The sequence below is a fragment of the Lepidochelys kempii genome, chromosome 3, assembly GCF_965140285.1.
Source record: "Lepidochelys kempii isolate rLepKem1 chromosome 3, rLepKem1.hap1, whole genome shotgun sequence".
NCBI classification, from domain to species: domain Eukaryota; kingdom Metazoa; phylum Chordata; order Testudines; family Cheloniidae; genus Lepidochelys; species Lepidochelys kempii.
In genome coordinates, this window is record NC_136382.1 from 90,488,016 (window position 1) to 90,503,727 (window position 15,712).

Here is a 15,712-nt window from a genome sequence, read left to right on the forward strand (position 1 = left end):
ACCCCATTGTTGCTAGGTGTTGTACAAACACAGAACAAAAAGACCACCCCTGCCCCCAAAGAGCTTATTTGTTTAAAATTCATTGCCATGGTGAACATTCCTGCCATTCCACTTATCTTCTAGAATGTCCATGGAAAATAATCATCAAAGGGGGTCTGTACCGGGCTGATGGGTTCTAGGAGCTTGCACAGGACACGGGGCTCTTCTCTTGAACCACCTTGTGATAAAGTTTATTGTAAGTGCCTTTGTGTCAAGGACTCTGTCTTCGTTTGTACTTTGCATGGTCCCAAATACAATTCTGTTATTCAACAAATAATAGACAATAAGAGGATGGAAGAAAATATACAAGTAGGTGGACATCACTAATGCTAAACTGGATGTGTAATGCAGAATAAACTTGTTACTTACATTCTGTCTAGATACTTGTTCACATCTTCATCCTTTTCGTAGTCCTTACACAGCTGGGCTACCAAAGCTCCATAAGTAAGCACAAAGAGTTCTCTGCTCTGTCAAACAAAGGGGAAAATGAGGGTGTATATGGTTTGAGAATGAAAAAACTAGGATCAAACTCTTATTGCTCCTCCTAACTTCATACAGTGTCTTGGAATAAAAAGCCCAACATTTATTTTTATAGGAACCTTCTGTCTATGGACACACAGCCAGTGATATCCAGGGTGTGGATTCAGTATACCTTACTTTATTATCACCCCTCACTTAGGCCCCAGTATTGCAAAGGGGTCTGTGCAGACACCCCTTACACATGCATGGAGTACCATTTGCAAGACTGTGGTATTTCTAATCTCATTCTTTTTTATGACTGTAGCATCACGTTTGAATTTTGGAAGGAAGAAGAGTTATAATGCAAAAAAGTAAATCCAAGACTAATGGCATTCAGGATTATTGAAGCAATACAGTATTAGGTCTTTTACAAGAGTAGCAGCAACCTGGATGGTGAAATTCAATTGCAATAAAAAAGGCACAATGGTTCTGAGTCTTGTCATTTACATCTGCACACAGTGAATGCAAAATAGATACAGAAAGTGGTCAGTTCAGAACAGTAGCACTTTACACCCACTTTGCACTTGTTCTGCACAGGTGTAAATGACAAGAAGAAGCGGATGAGAATCAGTCCCAGAGTCTTCTCCTTCTCTTTCAGATATCTAATAAGAGGCCAATATTTTAAATTATTTTCATCAGTAGCTCTTATTCCATTCTTAGTGCTATTGCACCTCCAGATTCCTGAACTGAAGAGTTTTATTCTGACGCTGTTTCTGTCACACATATAAATATATCTAATACTTTCCACTTTTAAGCCAGAAGTCTGTCCTGCTGCTAAGACTACCTGCTTCTAAAATCCTTATGTCAAATCAACAAAGTAGGAAGGCAAAAGAATGAACTGGCCAGGAAGAGATGGTATATTCAAGGGGATCTGGTTGTTCCCAGATGATTTATGTATATTAGGAAAAGTGGACCTTGACCTACTAAATTGAGGTAGAAGGAGTTACCCTGCATCTGCACTAGGGAAAAGGCTGAGGTTAGTTACAACATGCTAGCTAACCTTGACCACTTTTCCAGTGTAGACAAACTCAGAGACACCAACACCCAGTTTCCATGGAGCCATGCAGTTCGCTATAGAATGTTCAGAATTCTACAAAGCACTGGGTTCTGTGCTTGCTGGTTTACACCAACGCACCAGGGGCCTTCCATGACTGTGAGACGTCCCTATTAATACCATACCTGGGCTCTTAGGAAGAGAGCAGGATTGCTCAGACATATACCCGAACAATACGTCGTGTAAAGTCAAGTATAAGGGCTCCTGCCACCTTGTACATCTAAGTGTACATATTACAAGAGAAAATTAAGGGTTAGGCCCGGTCTACATTTGAAAGTTATACCCGTATAACAAATTTGGCTAGGGGTGTGCTTTTTTTTACCAAAATAGTTATACTCCTAGTATGGATGCAGTTATATCAGTATAAAGCTGCCTTTACCAGTATAATTTATTCCCTTACCAGTATGGGAATAACTATACTGATATAAGTACATTTATACTGATATAACTGCGTCCACAGTAAGGGGCTGCCCCCCTTTTAACTATACTAGTGCTGTTAAAGTGGTACAACTTTTGTGTGTAGGCAAGGGATTAGATTGTGCTCTTAGGCACAGTCCTGAGTACAGGTTGGTGAGTAAATGGCACCAACCTGTGAGTAGCCCCAGAAGACCAAGTGTCTCAGAGACTTTGGGACACAATTCCTCCTTTGCTCTGGGTTGGGGGAGGGGGTGCAATTTACTTCCATCCTTGAAAGGGTGCCATTTATTTTCCCCCTTCTGACTGGCTCTCTGCTCTAGTCAGTGAATAGGGGCAGTGTGGAGCTGAGCTCTTCCCAGCCACTTGCTCATAGAGGGGAGTATCCAGAGAGCAGGGATGAGTGCATCACAACTGATCCAGACCCCGAATTGGGGTAGGCCTTCTTCAATTGAGGGTCTTACTCAACCCTGCTCAGCTGAGTAAAACAGGAGCACAATTGAGCCCTTTATGACAAGAATGAAATTCCACCTGCTGGATTGTTCCTTCATTAGTAGAGGACTTTGTGAAATATGTAAAATGTAATGTTTTGTTGGGACTTTTAGAAAAAGCAGAACAATTCTGTCCTGGAGGAAAAGTTCTGATGACTTTTTTTAATGAAAATGATATTTGTTTATATTTGAAACACCTTGCACTCCACGTGAATTGCTGAAAAATCCAAAGGAATGGTAGGAAATATAGTAATCTAGATTTGCTGCATACCATGTGATGTGCTGATGCAGAGGATGAGATGCTTGGTAAATGCCAATCCTACAAGATAAAAAGAAGTAAAGAAAAATGATAAGGGTTCACACAATTCTTTATGTGGCTGCTGAAAGAAAGAAAGAAGCAAAATGTGATGGACTGAAATGTAAATGCAGTTCAAACTTTAAACAGAAATTTAAATCACATTGGCAGGAATAAGCCTCAGCTCTTAGCACAATGGGGTCCCAGACGAGCGTTCTTAGTTGCTACCACAATACAAATTATCTGAAGAATAGTAATTAAAACATCTCAGCTAGTACTTGGAGCCAAGGTGAAATAGTCTCTTTTTGTCCTACTCTGCTATTTAGGTTCCTTATATCTATGTCACATTTTTATTGTTGGTTAGTTCATTCTTTTCAAGAAAAAATATTAACCCTGGCTGGAGCTCTTTTAAGACAGACTTCGTCACTGGTTTGGAGACAGACAAATATTTGTGGTGCCTGAAAACAATAGATTTGGTGCATGAGCTGTTATCCAGACCTTTTCACAGGAGACTAGACTAGTACGGACAAATTCATTTTCACTGATGACCCAAGCCTTATTTTTCAAAATAGAAGGCTAGTGCCCTACACCATTGTGCCAACTAGAACCCATTGAGGGTAATTTTGAATAGAAGTTAAAAACTACATCATATATAAAATGGGTTGGTAGAATTGAAGACAATTCACCTTAAGTTCCTAACAGAAATAAGGAAACTTCCAATCTATACTTCTGGGCAAAGTTAATGAATGGGAAGATCCAAAAATGAACATCCTTGTACATGCACATTTGGCTGGCAGGCTCCTGAACAAAAAGTTAGAGCCAAGTGTTCTTAGGTTTCCAATAGTTGGCTATTTTACCCCTTAAAACCACAGTCAGAGAACTAGAGAATAATTGACAACCTTGGTTTTCTAGCCCTTTAATGGGACAGAATATTCTTCTTCTTCTTCTTTTTTTTAATGCTCATGCAGTGTAAGAAATGCTTCGGGGATAGTTTCCCACGCCAAGTCTTTAAAGTGGACTTTGGAATATTAGGAGAATATTAACAGATACTGCATATGATCAAAATACTGAGCAAACATAATAGTTGGAACAGCAAAAGGCATCCTTTTGTCTGTGGTATCCCCTGCTAGATGTAATACTGTATTGTGCAATCAATAGTTCCTCATTATGGGACAAATCCAGATCAGTATGAGTTTTAACATTGTTTTCAATGGGAGCAGATTTTGGCCTTAAGGACCAGCTTCTACCCTGTGAAGTGCAGGTGCACTATTTCCTGTCCCTCTCATGCAAGCAGGAATGTAGGATCGCTCCCGATCACCAGGAGAGGGCACTGGCCTCAGTGCTGGCCTAGCACCACACAGCAACAAGAGGGTGTGGTCCGCCAGCAAGGAGGCATATTTAGTTCTCCAGCTGGGCAGCTCATATGCAGCAGTCCTGCCTAAACCATCTGTCCCTGCAACTGAAGAATGGCTCATGCTAAGTGCAGAGTTCAGCCATCTGGATTCATCATGTTCCGGACTAGAGCTGGCTGAAAAACATTTCATATCACAGTCACAGTCAGGAGAAATTAGAATGTTTCAAAAGCAAATGTTAATGTCAATTGTTTCACAAATACTTTTCATTCCAAGATCTGATTTTGTAAGAAACTCAAACAAAAAAACATTCTCTTTTAAGTCACAGCATTGTCTGCTCACAAGAGGGTTAATATTTTCATTGAAGCCATAAATGTCTTCAGTGCAGCCATTCTAAAATTGACAGATTCATCCCTCGGTACATAGACCTACTAAAATTTGGTTCACATTTCTACTTTCTAGCTAGTCCACCATCATGACTGTACAAAACAATACACTTCAATAAAACAATAGCTAGCTATAAGTCCATGTGAAGTAATATTTATATATTTAAATAAGCCTTACTATTTTGTGATTATCTTGTCTTCTGTTCGTTGGCCGTGACATGTTGCTTGAATAATGATGAACTGTATGATCATTGGTTTATATCTTTTTTCCTTTAAGAAGCATTTTCCCCTCCAGTAACTGTATTTCTTTCTTCACCCTTCCTAAAGTTTTCTCCTCTCTTTGCGTTAGATCTGCTTGCTGTACTCTGCGCTGTTGCTGATGCTCCTCCTATTTACTACAAGCATTAAACCTTTTAGGAGAAATTTGATTGGCAACAGATCTGCTTCCGAGCACAACCACATAAATAGCTGCTCCATCCCTAGGAATGAATTGCAATCCAAATACACAACAGCAGGATCTCACTGTGTGAAATCAGGCCAGGCAACACCAAATGATTCTAAATTCTTATGCTCTGAGGGATAAAAAAGGTGGTCTATTGTTCATGCCAGTTTTTGCTGTGGAAAGCCAAACAAAAGCTTCCACAGTGGAAAATAAAAACCCAAATACAAGACACTGTAACATAAAGTAATTGGTCTTTAGATTCTTTTAAAAGATAAAATCAAGGAGCTATATTCAACTGCAGCCTCTATCAGCTTCTGCTGGGCTACCATTGACAGGGCCTGGTAGTTAGAAAGACTGCCTAGAGGGTAGATGCAGGTGCTCCCAAAGCACCTCTCCTATAGCTTACAGCAGTGGTGCCCAACCTTATTACACAGGAGGGCCATATTAACCTAAGCACAACCTTGTGTGGGCCAAACATATTTTACATATTTTAATAAGATTTAAAATAGGGCTGTCAATTAATCACAGTTAATTCATGCGATTAACACAAATGAACTAGATTAAAAAAATTAGTCGTGATTCATCACAGTTTTTAATTGCACTGTTAAACAATAATAGAATCCCAATTGAAATTTATTATAAATATTTGTGGCTGTTTTTCTCCATGTTCAAATATATTGATTTCAATGACAACACAGAATACAAAGCATACACTACTCATTTTATATTATTATTTTTATTACAAATATTTGCATGGTAAAAAAGATAAACAAAAGAAACAGAATTTTTCAATTCACCTCATACAAGTACTGTGGTGCAATCTCTTTATCGTGAAAGTGAAACTTACAATGTAGAATTATATTTTGTTACATAACTGCATTCAAAAACAAAACAATGTAAAACTTCAGAGCCAACAAGTCCACTCAGTCCTACTTCTTGCTCAGCCAGTCACTAAGAAAAACAAGTTCATTTACATTGACAAGAGATAATGCTGCCCACTTCTTATTTACAATGTCACCTGAAAGTGAGAACAGGCATTCACATGGCACTGTTGTGGCAAAGTATTTATGTGCCAGATTTAAGTATTTATGTGCGAAACATTCGTATTCCTCTTCATGCTTCAAGCACTATTCCAGAGGAACCCTGGGGAAAGCGCTTCTGTAAACAATATCCCCCCTTGCAGCAGGGCATTTCCCTATCATCTGGGCAGCAGGTGCCCCTTGCCTGGCATAGAGGGGCATGCAATTTGCATCCTCCTGCAGCAGAAGAGATGAATTTAGTCCACTTTGTGAACTTAGTTTAGGCTCAAATTTAGGTCAAGGTCAAACATAAATTTAGAAATATGCAGGGTGGTTATAATCCTTAATGGGCCAGATTCTGCTACCTGGACTTATGGTGAGTAGTATCTAGCTGTACAAATAGTCCCATTGACTCCAGTCAGGTAAGGGTGGAGGTATCTAAACTACTATGACTGAAAATGTTTTCACAAATTCATTTTCTAAAATATTCAATCCAGTGTTAAGAGGCAAGTAAACATTCCCCTGCAGGGTTGGAAATGTGCGGGAAAGTTCATTAAAAAAACAACAAATAATTCAAAGTAAAGTAGGGGTAAAATTTTCAAAATGTCTAAGTTCCATCTTAAAAACAGATCTAGGGCAGGATTTTTACAAGAATTTGGGCACCTAAAGATCCAGATAGGCATCTAATAGGTGCTTAGTAGCCTACCTCCCATGCAGAGAAACACATAGAGATACATTTAAAAATACATTACAAATATATTATTATTTTAACAGTGCACTTTTATTTGATGTACATATCATTGTCTTTAATTCCTGTTAACTGCTGTAATAAAGTAAGCTTGTAAGCAGTGACAAAGCAAAGAACTAATAGACTATCTACTTTAAACCTGCACGATTTGTGTCTCTCAACATTAGCTTTTTCCCCAGTTTAGACGATATAGGGATAAATGACCTGAATGTACTTGGTTCATCTGGCAGGCTTCAGTGCACAAAGCCTTGATACAGCAGAGTGTTTAAGTACATGTTTAAAGTTGAGCAGGTAAATAATCCTGCTGAAGACAGCGGGACTGTTCATGTACTTAAAGTTAAGCACATGCTTAGGTGCTTGACTGGATTGGGGTCTAAATAAGTAAAAATGTTCCATTTGATTAGAAATCAGTAAAGTTAACAATGAGTTAAAAGATCCACATTAATTTTATCATTACCCATTCATTTCTAGTTGTCTCTTTTATGCAACAGTTTAGTTGAATACACTGGGTAGACAGCATTCAACAAAACCAATATCTACAATGTTTAGCCACAAAGCAGAATGTGAACATCAGGTTATTTCATAAATTGCAAGAGGCATTTCCCTTCTATTGTTCAGAACTATTTTTAGAAGGGGGTGGGAGGATTTCCATTGGGGAAAAATATCCTCTTATATGATTGTTATACTTAATAAAATCTGCTGCACATATACCTGATACGAAAATCTGCATTTAATCTATCAAATGTATTTAAGTTACAAAACTCATCATTTTATGATCTGTTAAGTCTCTGTTATAACACAATACATCTGAAATGTTATTAATATTGAACTATGTTGTAAAACTGTAATGATGGTAATATGTATGAATCAATCCTCTGTTGTTGGAAATAAAGGAGATACAGGCTCTTTACTCCTCTGCACAGTGGTTCTGGGTTGGCTTGACTGATTCAGGGGATACTTGGGCTGCTAAGCCAGGGATTGTGAAGAGGAAAAGGGGGAAATTACTTAGTTCCCACTTCTGCAAACACTTTGGCACTGGTTTCAGAGAGCTACTTCAGCCTCAGATGTGCTATTCGATTTGTATTCATTATTGGATCTGGACCTAAAGTAAAATTACAGCTAAAGATTTCTGACAGTGGATGCTTTGTTTTAACGCACACAGTTTTTTTAAAAAAAGCCTGTGAATTACTGGAGGGAGGGGATGGAAATAATTTACTTACAAGAAGCATTTAAGATTATGTCCCAAGCCAACAAAAATAGGAATGTGCAGAGATAAGGGGGAACCGTGAAAGCAGACTTTTAAATCCTGCTATGCAAAATGGGAGTCACCTTAACAGCTTTCATATTGCACAAAATCATGGCCCGGTGTTGGAAAGCATAGGCGATAGTAAGTCTCTGCCATCTTTAACTGTGCACTCCCATGGTTTTGTGGGGCTTTGTCACAATGGCCCTAGAATTATGTAAATGAAAGTGTCAAAGGCGAATGTGATGGCTCAGATAATACACTAGATAACCATCCATTCAGTAAGTTATAAAGGCAGGCATTAAAACTGTTCATAAAACTGCTTGTTTTTCAGTAGTAGAATCCCACCCCAACTACTGAAAGGAACTGTTTCCCAGTTGTGCCTCCTTATCTTTGGGCACAAGTTCAAAACTTCTCTCCCACCACAAACCTCAGAAAGAAAATGGACTGTATTTTATTTTAAAAGCTAGTCCTAAAAATTATCCTAAATATAATAGATCCTGCAACTGAATCAGCACAAGATACTCAGGAGCATCATGTGAATGGATCCTATTGCCGATATCCAGTTATACATAAAAGGATGAATGACTTCAATCTACATTGTTTATTTTGCAATTGTGCAGGAGAAAAATATACACCGGAGTGCATAACACATGGCAGAAATCTTTGTTTTGTTGGAAAAATCTGTTGTATGAAATTGAAAAATACGTTATGCAGTAGTTCACTGTGTCTATGAAAGCTCTCCAGACATTACATGAAATACAATAGCTAAGACATTATGCAAACAGGTTGGGAACTAAATGACTCAAGTGATTGGTAATAGGATAATGATACCTTTCACTTCTAGGTTACTGGTTTGTATTCATCCTCCGTTGTTAGAGGTTTGTCTGATTTGTGAGGTAGATTCAAGCCAGTCCTTAGGGACCAGGTGTTTGCATTATAAAAGCATCTCTATTAATGATCCTTAACTGGCACCTTGAGTTCAGTTCCAGTAGAGAGATGAAGGTTGGCATGGAGAACATACAAATTCTTAGGTGTGGTCTCTCCAGAACAGGGTTGAAGCAATTTGGCAAGACAGTATGAGAAAGCTGGCACTGCCGAGTGTCTATACTGTAGTGGTCTGTGGATAAACAGAGGATTTCAGTCATCAGCCACCCGGACTGCTAGTCCAACACTCTTCATGAGCACTAAACTATGTCCAAACATCCCCCCCCCCTCAATTTTTCCCCCCCACCCCAAAAGTCTGCTGAAGCTCAAAAAATGGTTGAGTCATGCATCACACCATCCACCCACACCAATGATACTGTAATAGATTGTCCAGTTAGGGAATGCTGCTCATTACAAAGCCGAGAAGAGCAATGTCTAAAAGACTTTGGGGGATCTGGGCCTAAGAAACTTGCCCAAGATCACACAGGAAGTTGTGGTAGAGCACAGACTTTAACATGGATCTCCCAAATCCTAGGGTAGCGCTCTGGACTATCCTTCCTCTCCCTTGCCACTCTAGCAGCTCACAGAAGCAATGATGCTCAGTACCTCCACTACACACCAGAGAGTAGGGACATCAGATGAGTTTGTTAGTGATTTTATGACCCAATATCCTCATATTGCCATAACTGATGTGTAAAAGGAAAATCCCTCCACCCCCTAACTAGGGAACAACTTTGAAGAATAGCAAGAAGGAAGCAAACTTTGAAGGAAGCAAAACGTTTTTACTTTTATAGGGAAATATGAATACCTGATAAAACATCCATAATTGAAATGGTTTGCTTCAGAGCTGAGTTGTTCTTTGTAAGTCATTCCTGAATAAGATGATCCAGCAATATTATTTACGAAATAGCATGAAAGGAATGAAAAAACAAAATATCCACACAGCAACAATGCTGCAGTACAAAGTTGTCTTTTTGCATGTACAGATTGCCTAACTCAACAGTCTTGAGTTTCCTATTGATTGACCTCTTGTCAATTTTACATCAAATGTATTTTTTGAGTGAAAGAATGATGGCTTGGGAAAGCCTGCCTCACCTAAAAAAAAAACCAGAAAATTGTGTGTCCAAAGGGCGCTCAGATGAAATCAATGGAAGATTTTAAAGTGAACTGAAGCTTAATGGAAGATCGTCATAAAATAACAATGCAGAAGCCAGAGAGATGTGATCTTCCTAATCACAAAGGGGGGGAGGGAGGAACCCTGTAGAAATGTAATTTAGTGGTGCATGAATTGTCTTTCATGTATAAATAGGTGGAAAACCATGTGATATTGTTGGATCATATTAAAGAAGTTCTGTATTAAAATCACCAATGAGTTTGATTCCCCATAGTTTAAATTCCAGGGTATTACTAATTAAGAGGTCTCTTGGTTTTTGGTACTGTTTTTCTCCCTCTCTGTGTGAAACTTGCAAGCTGCTAATTGCGTTAGTACATTCTAAGACAGAGTCTGTTCTCAAAGCAATTCACACAGAGAGAGACTCAAAGCAATACTCTGTAACAACAGAAACAGTACCCAGAGACTCCCCGTCCTTTTGTTGTATTAACAATTGTGATTAAAATAGAGATAGATGATGGATGCTTGGTGTGGATAATAACTGAATGATCAGGGAGGTGCCAGCCTAAGAATCCAGTGTCCATCGGCTGAAGAAGGCATCAAGTGGAAATAACCAGAGGACCCCCAGAGGGCAGACTGGAATCCACCCAACAAAGCCTCAGGAATGGGAGAACCAAAGAACAAGATAACATCTAGCAGCACGGAGCCGTCAGGAATGTGCCATCTGCTGATTGATTCATCAACAGCATGATGAAGCAATTCCCATAGACTGGCATAGGAAGAAATTCCTATAAAAATGGACTCTAGAAAGTGAGAACTTTGGGGTCTGATTCTGCAAACCAACTTCCAGGAGAACTTGTGCATCTGACAAGGCTCTGCTCCCTCCTCATGTCCAGGCCACCTGGCCAGTGGCTTGGCATGAGCAACTCTAAGGCTGGTAACTATGATAACAACCTTGCAGAACCTCTGTGTGTGTGTTTGTATGAATGAATGTGTGAATAAATATGAGATTGAATGGAATGTTATAGCTATAACTAACTGCTTACTATGATTCTTTCTGTATCCACAATAAATGTGGTATTTTGTCTTTTCCCCTTTTATAAGATCCTGCTGGTTTTTATTTTATTGGCATAACAATATTGGGAGAAAATAAAGCTTCAAAAGGTACTGGCAACAAGTTCTGCAGATGGCACTAAAGAAGTGTCTATGTTTGTGTGTTGATTAGCACTGAGCTGCATATACCACAAGCTGTGTATTTACCACAGAGAATAGTGCTAGCAGAATGCTCCCAAATGTTTCAGTGTATATTTCTGTACCACTGGTAATTTTAGCTAACGATTTTTCATTTCACTGGATCACAGTCCTAGAAAGGGCATTATTTTTAGGCCCTGACCTTACCACAAGTTATTCAGAGATCTGCCCATGCACAATGCATTGCAAGAACAGGGCCTTGTGTAGTAAACTCTTCAGGGCAGAACTTGTATCTTCATACATTTGTATAGTTGCTACTACAAAGAAGCTCTTATCCTGATTGTGGCCTCTGAACACTACAGTTATAATAAGAGCACTTTCCTGCACGTGTCATAGATTGTTTCCTACACTGTTTCTCTAAGTATACAATCTATGGCCCCAATACTGTAAAGACTTAAACATGTTTAAGTATATTAGGGTACATCTACAGTATGAAATTATTTCAAAATTATTCCATTTGAATTTTCGGAAGCTATTTTATACATTTGGTCTTCTGTGTCCCCACTAAAGTGCGTGAATTCGGCGGATTGCATCCACAGTACCAAGACTAGCATCAAATGTCAGAGCGGTGCACTGTGGGTAGCTATCCCACAGTTCCCGCAGTCCCTGCCACCCATTGGCATTCTGGGTTAAGCTCCCAGTGCATAATGGGGCAAAAACATTCTCACGGTTGTTTCTGGGTGTGTGTTGTCAGAAAGCTACGGCAGACAATCGTTTCGTGCCTTTTTGGGGTGCAGACGCCATACTGCTTTCAGCAGACGGTGCACCGCTGCTCTCCTGCTACTATGAATCCACCTCTCCAACTCAACTCTGCTCGGCCATCGTGAACCGAGCAGCACAGCTTCCGCCACCAACTTTGCTCTCCCGCTATTGCCGCGCTTCCGAGCTTCTCCATGTTGTCTGTCCTGGGCTCCCACCTCCGTGAAAGCCACAGAAGACAGCCATTTTCAGCCTTTGTTCGGCTACCGTGAACCAAACGGCACAGCTTCCGCTGCCACTCTGCTCTCCTACATTTCGCGCCCTTTTTCCAGGATTGCCTGTGCAGGCACCATAGCCATGGAGCCTGATCAGATCTCTGTTGTAAATACCTTGCACATTATCCAACAGCAGGTGCAGCACCTGCAAAACCGGGCGAGGAAGCAACAACAACGCAGTTACGATACTGATGAGGACATGGACACAGACGGCACGGCATGCGGCCATTGGGAGATCATGGTGCTGTTGGGCCTGGTTCATGCCGTGGAACGCCGATTCTGGGCCCGGGAAACAAGCACAGACTGGTGGGACCGCATAGTGTTGCAGGTCTGGGATGATTCCCACTGACTGAGAAACTTTTGTATGCGTAGGGCCACTTTCATGGAACTTTGTGACTTGCTATCTCCTGCCCTGAAGCACAAAGACACCAAAATGAGAGCAGCCTTCTCAGTTGAGAAGCAAGTGGCCACAGCCCTGTGGAAGCTTGCGATCCCAGACAGCTACCAGTCGGTCAGGAATCAGTTTGGAGTGGGGAAATCTACTGTGGGGGCTACTGTGCTGCAAGTAGCCAACACAATCATTGACCAGTTGCTATCAAGAGTAGTGACTTTGGGAAATGTGCAGACCACTGTGGATGGCTTTTATGTGCTGGGGTTCCCTAATTGCGGTGGAGCGATAGATGGAACACATATCCCTATCTTGGCCCCGGAACACCGGGGCAACCAGTACATAAACCACAAGGGGTACTTTTCCATGGTGCTGCAAGCACTGGTGGATCACAAGGGACATTTCACCAACATCAACATGGGATGGCCGGGAAAGGTACATGACACTCACATCTTCAGGAACTCTGGTCTATTTGAACAGCTGCAGGAAGGAATTTACTTCCCAGACCAGAAAATTACTGTTAGGGATGTTGAAATGCCTATAGTTATCCTCAGGGACCCAGCCTACCCCTTAATGCCATGGCTCATGAAGCCGTACACAGGCACCCTGGACAGTAGTAAGGAGCAGTTCAACTATAGGCTGAGCAAGTGCAGAATGGTGGTGGAATGTGCATTTGGACATTTGAAAGGGCGCTGGCGCAGTTTACTGACTCAGTTAGATCTCAGCACAACCAATATTCCAATTGTAATTGCTGCTTGTTGTGTGCTCCACAATATCTGTGAAAGTAAGGGGGAAACGTTTATGGCATTGTGGGAGATTGAGGCAACTCACCTCGAAGCCAGTTTCGCACAGCCAGACAATAGGATGATTAGAAGAGCGCAGCAGGGCGTGCTGCACAACAGAGAAGCTTTGAAAGCCAGTTTCATGACTGGCCAGGGTACAGTGTGAGAGTTGTGTTTGTTTCTCTTAAAGTTACCTGCCCCCTATATATATGAAAGGAAATAAAGTCACAATTGTTTAATAACCGTTCTTTATTAGTTGTTGCACAAAACATTGAGAGAAATCAGAAGCTAGATGGGGGGGGGGGTATTGGGTTAGGGGGGTGGAGGAGGAGGGAAGGACAAGTCCAGAAACCAAATCAAAATTTAGGATATGCCAGCTTTCTGCTGCTTGTGCAATCCTCTGGGGTTGACTGTGTAGGTCCCCGTAGCCTCCCCCCTCACCCCGCCCGTGTTCTTGGGCATCTGGGTGAGGAGTCTATAGAACTTGGGGAGGAGGGAGGGCGGTTATTCAGGGGCTGCAGCGGCAGTCTGTGGTCTTGCTGCCTTTCCCACATTAGATTCACCATACAGTGGAGCATGTCAGTTTGCTCCCCCATGAGCTGACCAAAGCATACTGCCTGCTCTCATCGCTCACGTCCCTCCTCTCTTTGTATTCATGTAACACTTTAAGCGACTCCGCAATTGTTTGCCTCCACGCATTCAGCTGGGCCCTATCAGTGCAGGAGGACTGCAGGAGCTGCATATATCACAAGCTGTGTATTTACCACAGAGATGGCAAACATGTCATCCCGAGTTCGTTTTTTCCGCCTTCTAATCTGGACCAGCCTCTGGGACGGAGTAGATGGGGCTGCATTGAAAGATTTGCACCTGCTGCAGGAGGAGGAAAAGGGAGGGTAGTATTTTAAAAGATACATTTTAGAGAACAAAGGGGACACCATTTCTCAGTGAAACAGGCAATTCATAGTACACAGCACATGTTCTTTCTGTGCAAGGTCTCACTTTGCCTCTTATACTGAAGTGCCTACCACTTTGGTGTGAGTAAGCCATCACATGAGTCCGGGCATTCAGAATTCAGTTTACAGGCAGCCTGTGGGCTCTCTGGGATGATCGCTTCACACAACACCCTCCCCCGCCACACCCACACCCCGCGGGGCTCCGATGAGGCTCTGAGCAGGGATGAGCCCTTTAAACTAAACGCGAACAGCCCAGCATGGCTCAGATGAGGCTCTGAGCAGGGATGAGCCCTTTAAACTAAATGCGAACAGCCCAGTGAGGCTGGGTTTCCCCCCACCCGCCATCGCATGGTTCTGATCAAGCTCTCACTCACCAGAAGTGCCTTCTCCAGGGTCATGGTCCGGGAGCATGCTTTGGGAGTAGCGGGAGGCTATTGGATCCAGCATTAAGAATAGTTCCTGGCTAGGGAGGAAAACAGATTCTCCACTTGCCACATGTGCACTGTCCTCCTCTTTCTCCTCCTCCTCTTCGTCCTCCAAAAACTCATCCTCCTCGCTATGTGCTACTCCCCCCTCGCAGGTGTCCATGGACAATGGTGGGGTAGTGGTGGTGTCACCCCCCACAATTGCATGCAGCTCACGGTAGAAGCGGCATGTATGGGGTTGTGACCCAGAGCGCGCGTTCACCTCCCTGGCTTTTTGGTACGCTTGCCTGAACTCCTTGATTTTTGTACAACACTGTTCTGTGTCCCTGGAGTAGCCTCTTTCCGTCATGGCCCTGGAGACTTTAGCATACGTATTTGCGTTCCTTTTTTTGGAACGTAGTTCTGCCATAACAGATTTGTCTCCCCAACATGCAATGAGATCCAGTACGTCCCATTCAGACCATGCTGGAGCTCATCAACGAATCCAGGACTGCGTGGTCTCTTGAGATGGTGGACTCTGCATGGTCGCCTGTGATGGCGGACTCTGCATGGTCACCTGTGATGGTGGACTGTGCTGATGGTCACCTGTGCTGATGGTGACCAAACAGGAAATTCAAAAGTTCCCGGGGCTTTTACTGCCTACCTGTCTAGTGCATTGGAGTTCAGAGTGTTGTCCAGAGTGGTCACAAGGGAGCATTCTGGGATAGTGCCCAGAGGCCAATATCGTCGAATTGCATCCACAGTACCTGAAACCCAGAACTGCAATCTCGATTTTAGCGCTACTCCACTTGACGAGGTGGAATACAGATATCAGAGTAAAGAGCCCTTTAAATCGAAAAAACTGGTTTGGTTGTGTGGACGGAACCAGTTTTATTTCGAGGTAACTCGTCTAATTCTGA

The 15,712-nt window shown here is 41.9% G+C and overlaps 1 protein-coding gene across 2 annotated transcripts in view; it reads right to left on the minus strand.

Moving 5' to 3' along the window:
- Positions 1-5,020, minus strand: part of TRAPPC3L (trafficking protein particle complex subunit 3L) — a 51,423-nt gene extending 46,403 nt beyond the window's left edge. Inside the window, exons 1-3 of one of the 2 annotated variants that reach the window (XM_073337116.2) lie at positions 4,729-5,020; positions 2,789-2,836; positions 409-506 (exon numbers count right to left, since the gene is read on the minus strand). In XM_073337116.2, coding sequence (XP_073193217.1) covers positions 409-506; positions 2,789-2,836; positions 4,729-4,770 — 188 coding nt within the window. In that variant the 5' untranslated portion in view covers positions 4,771-5,020. The remainder of the gene's footprint in view (positions 1-408; positions 507-2,788; positions 2,837-4,728) is intronic. The other variant, XM_073337117.2, reaches the window with a different exon arrangement.
- Between the last annotated feature and the right edge of the window lie 10,692 nt (positions 5,021-15,712).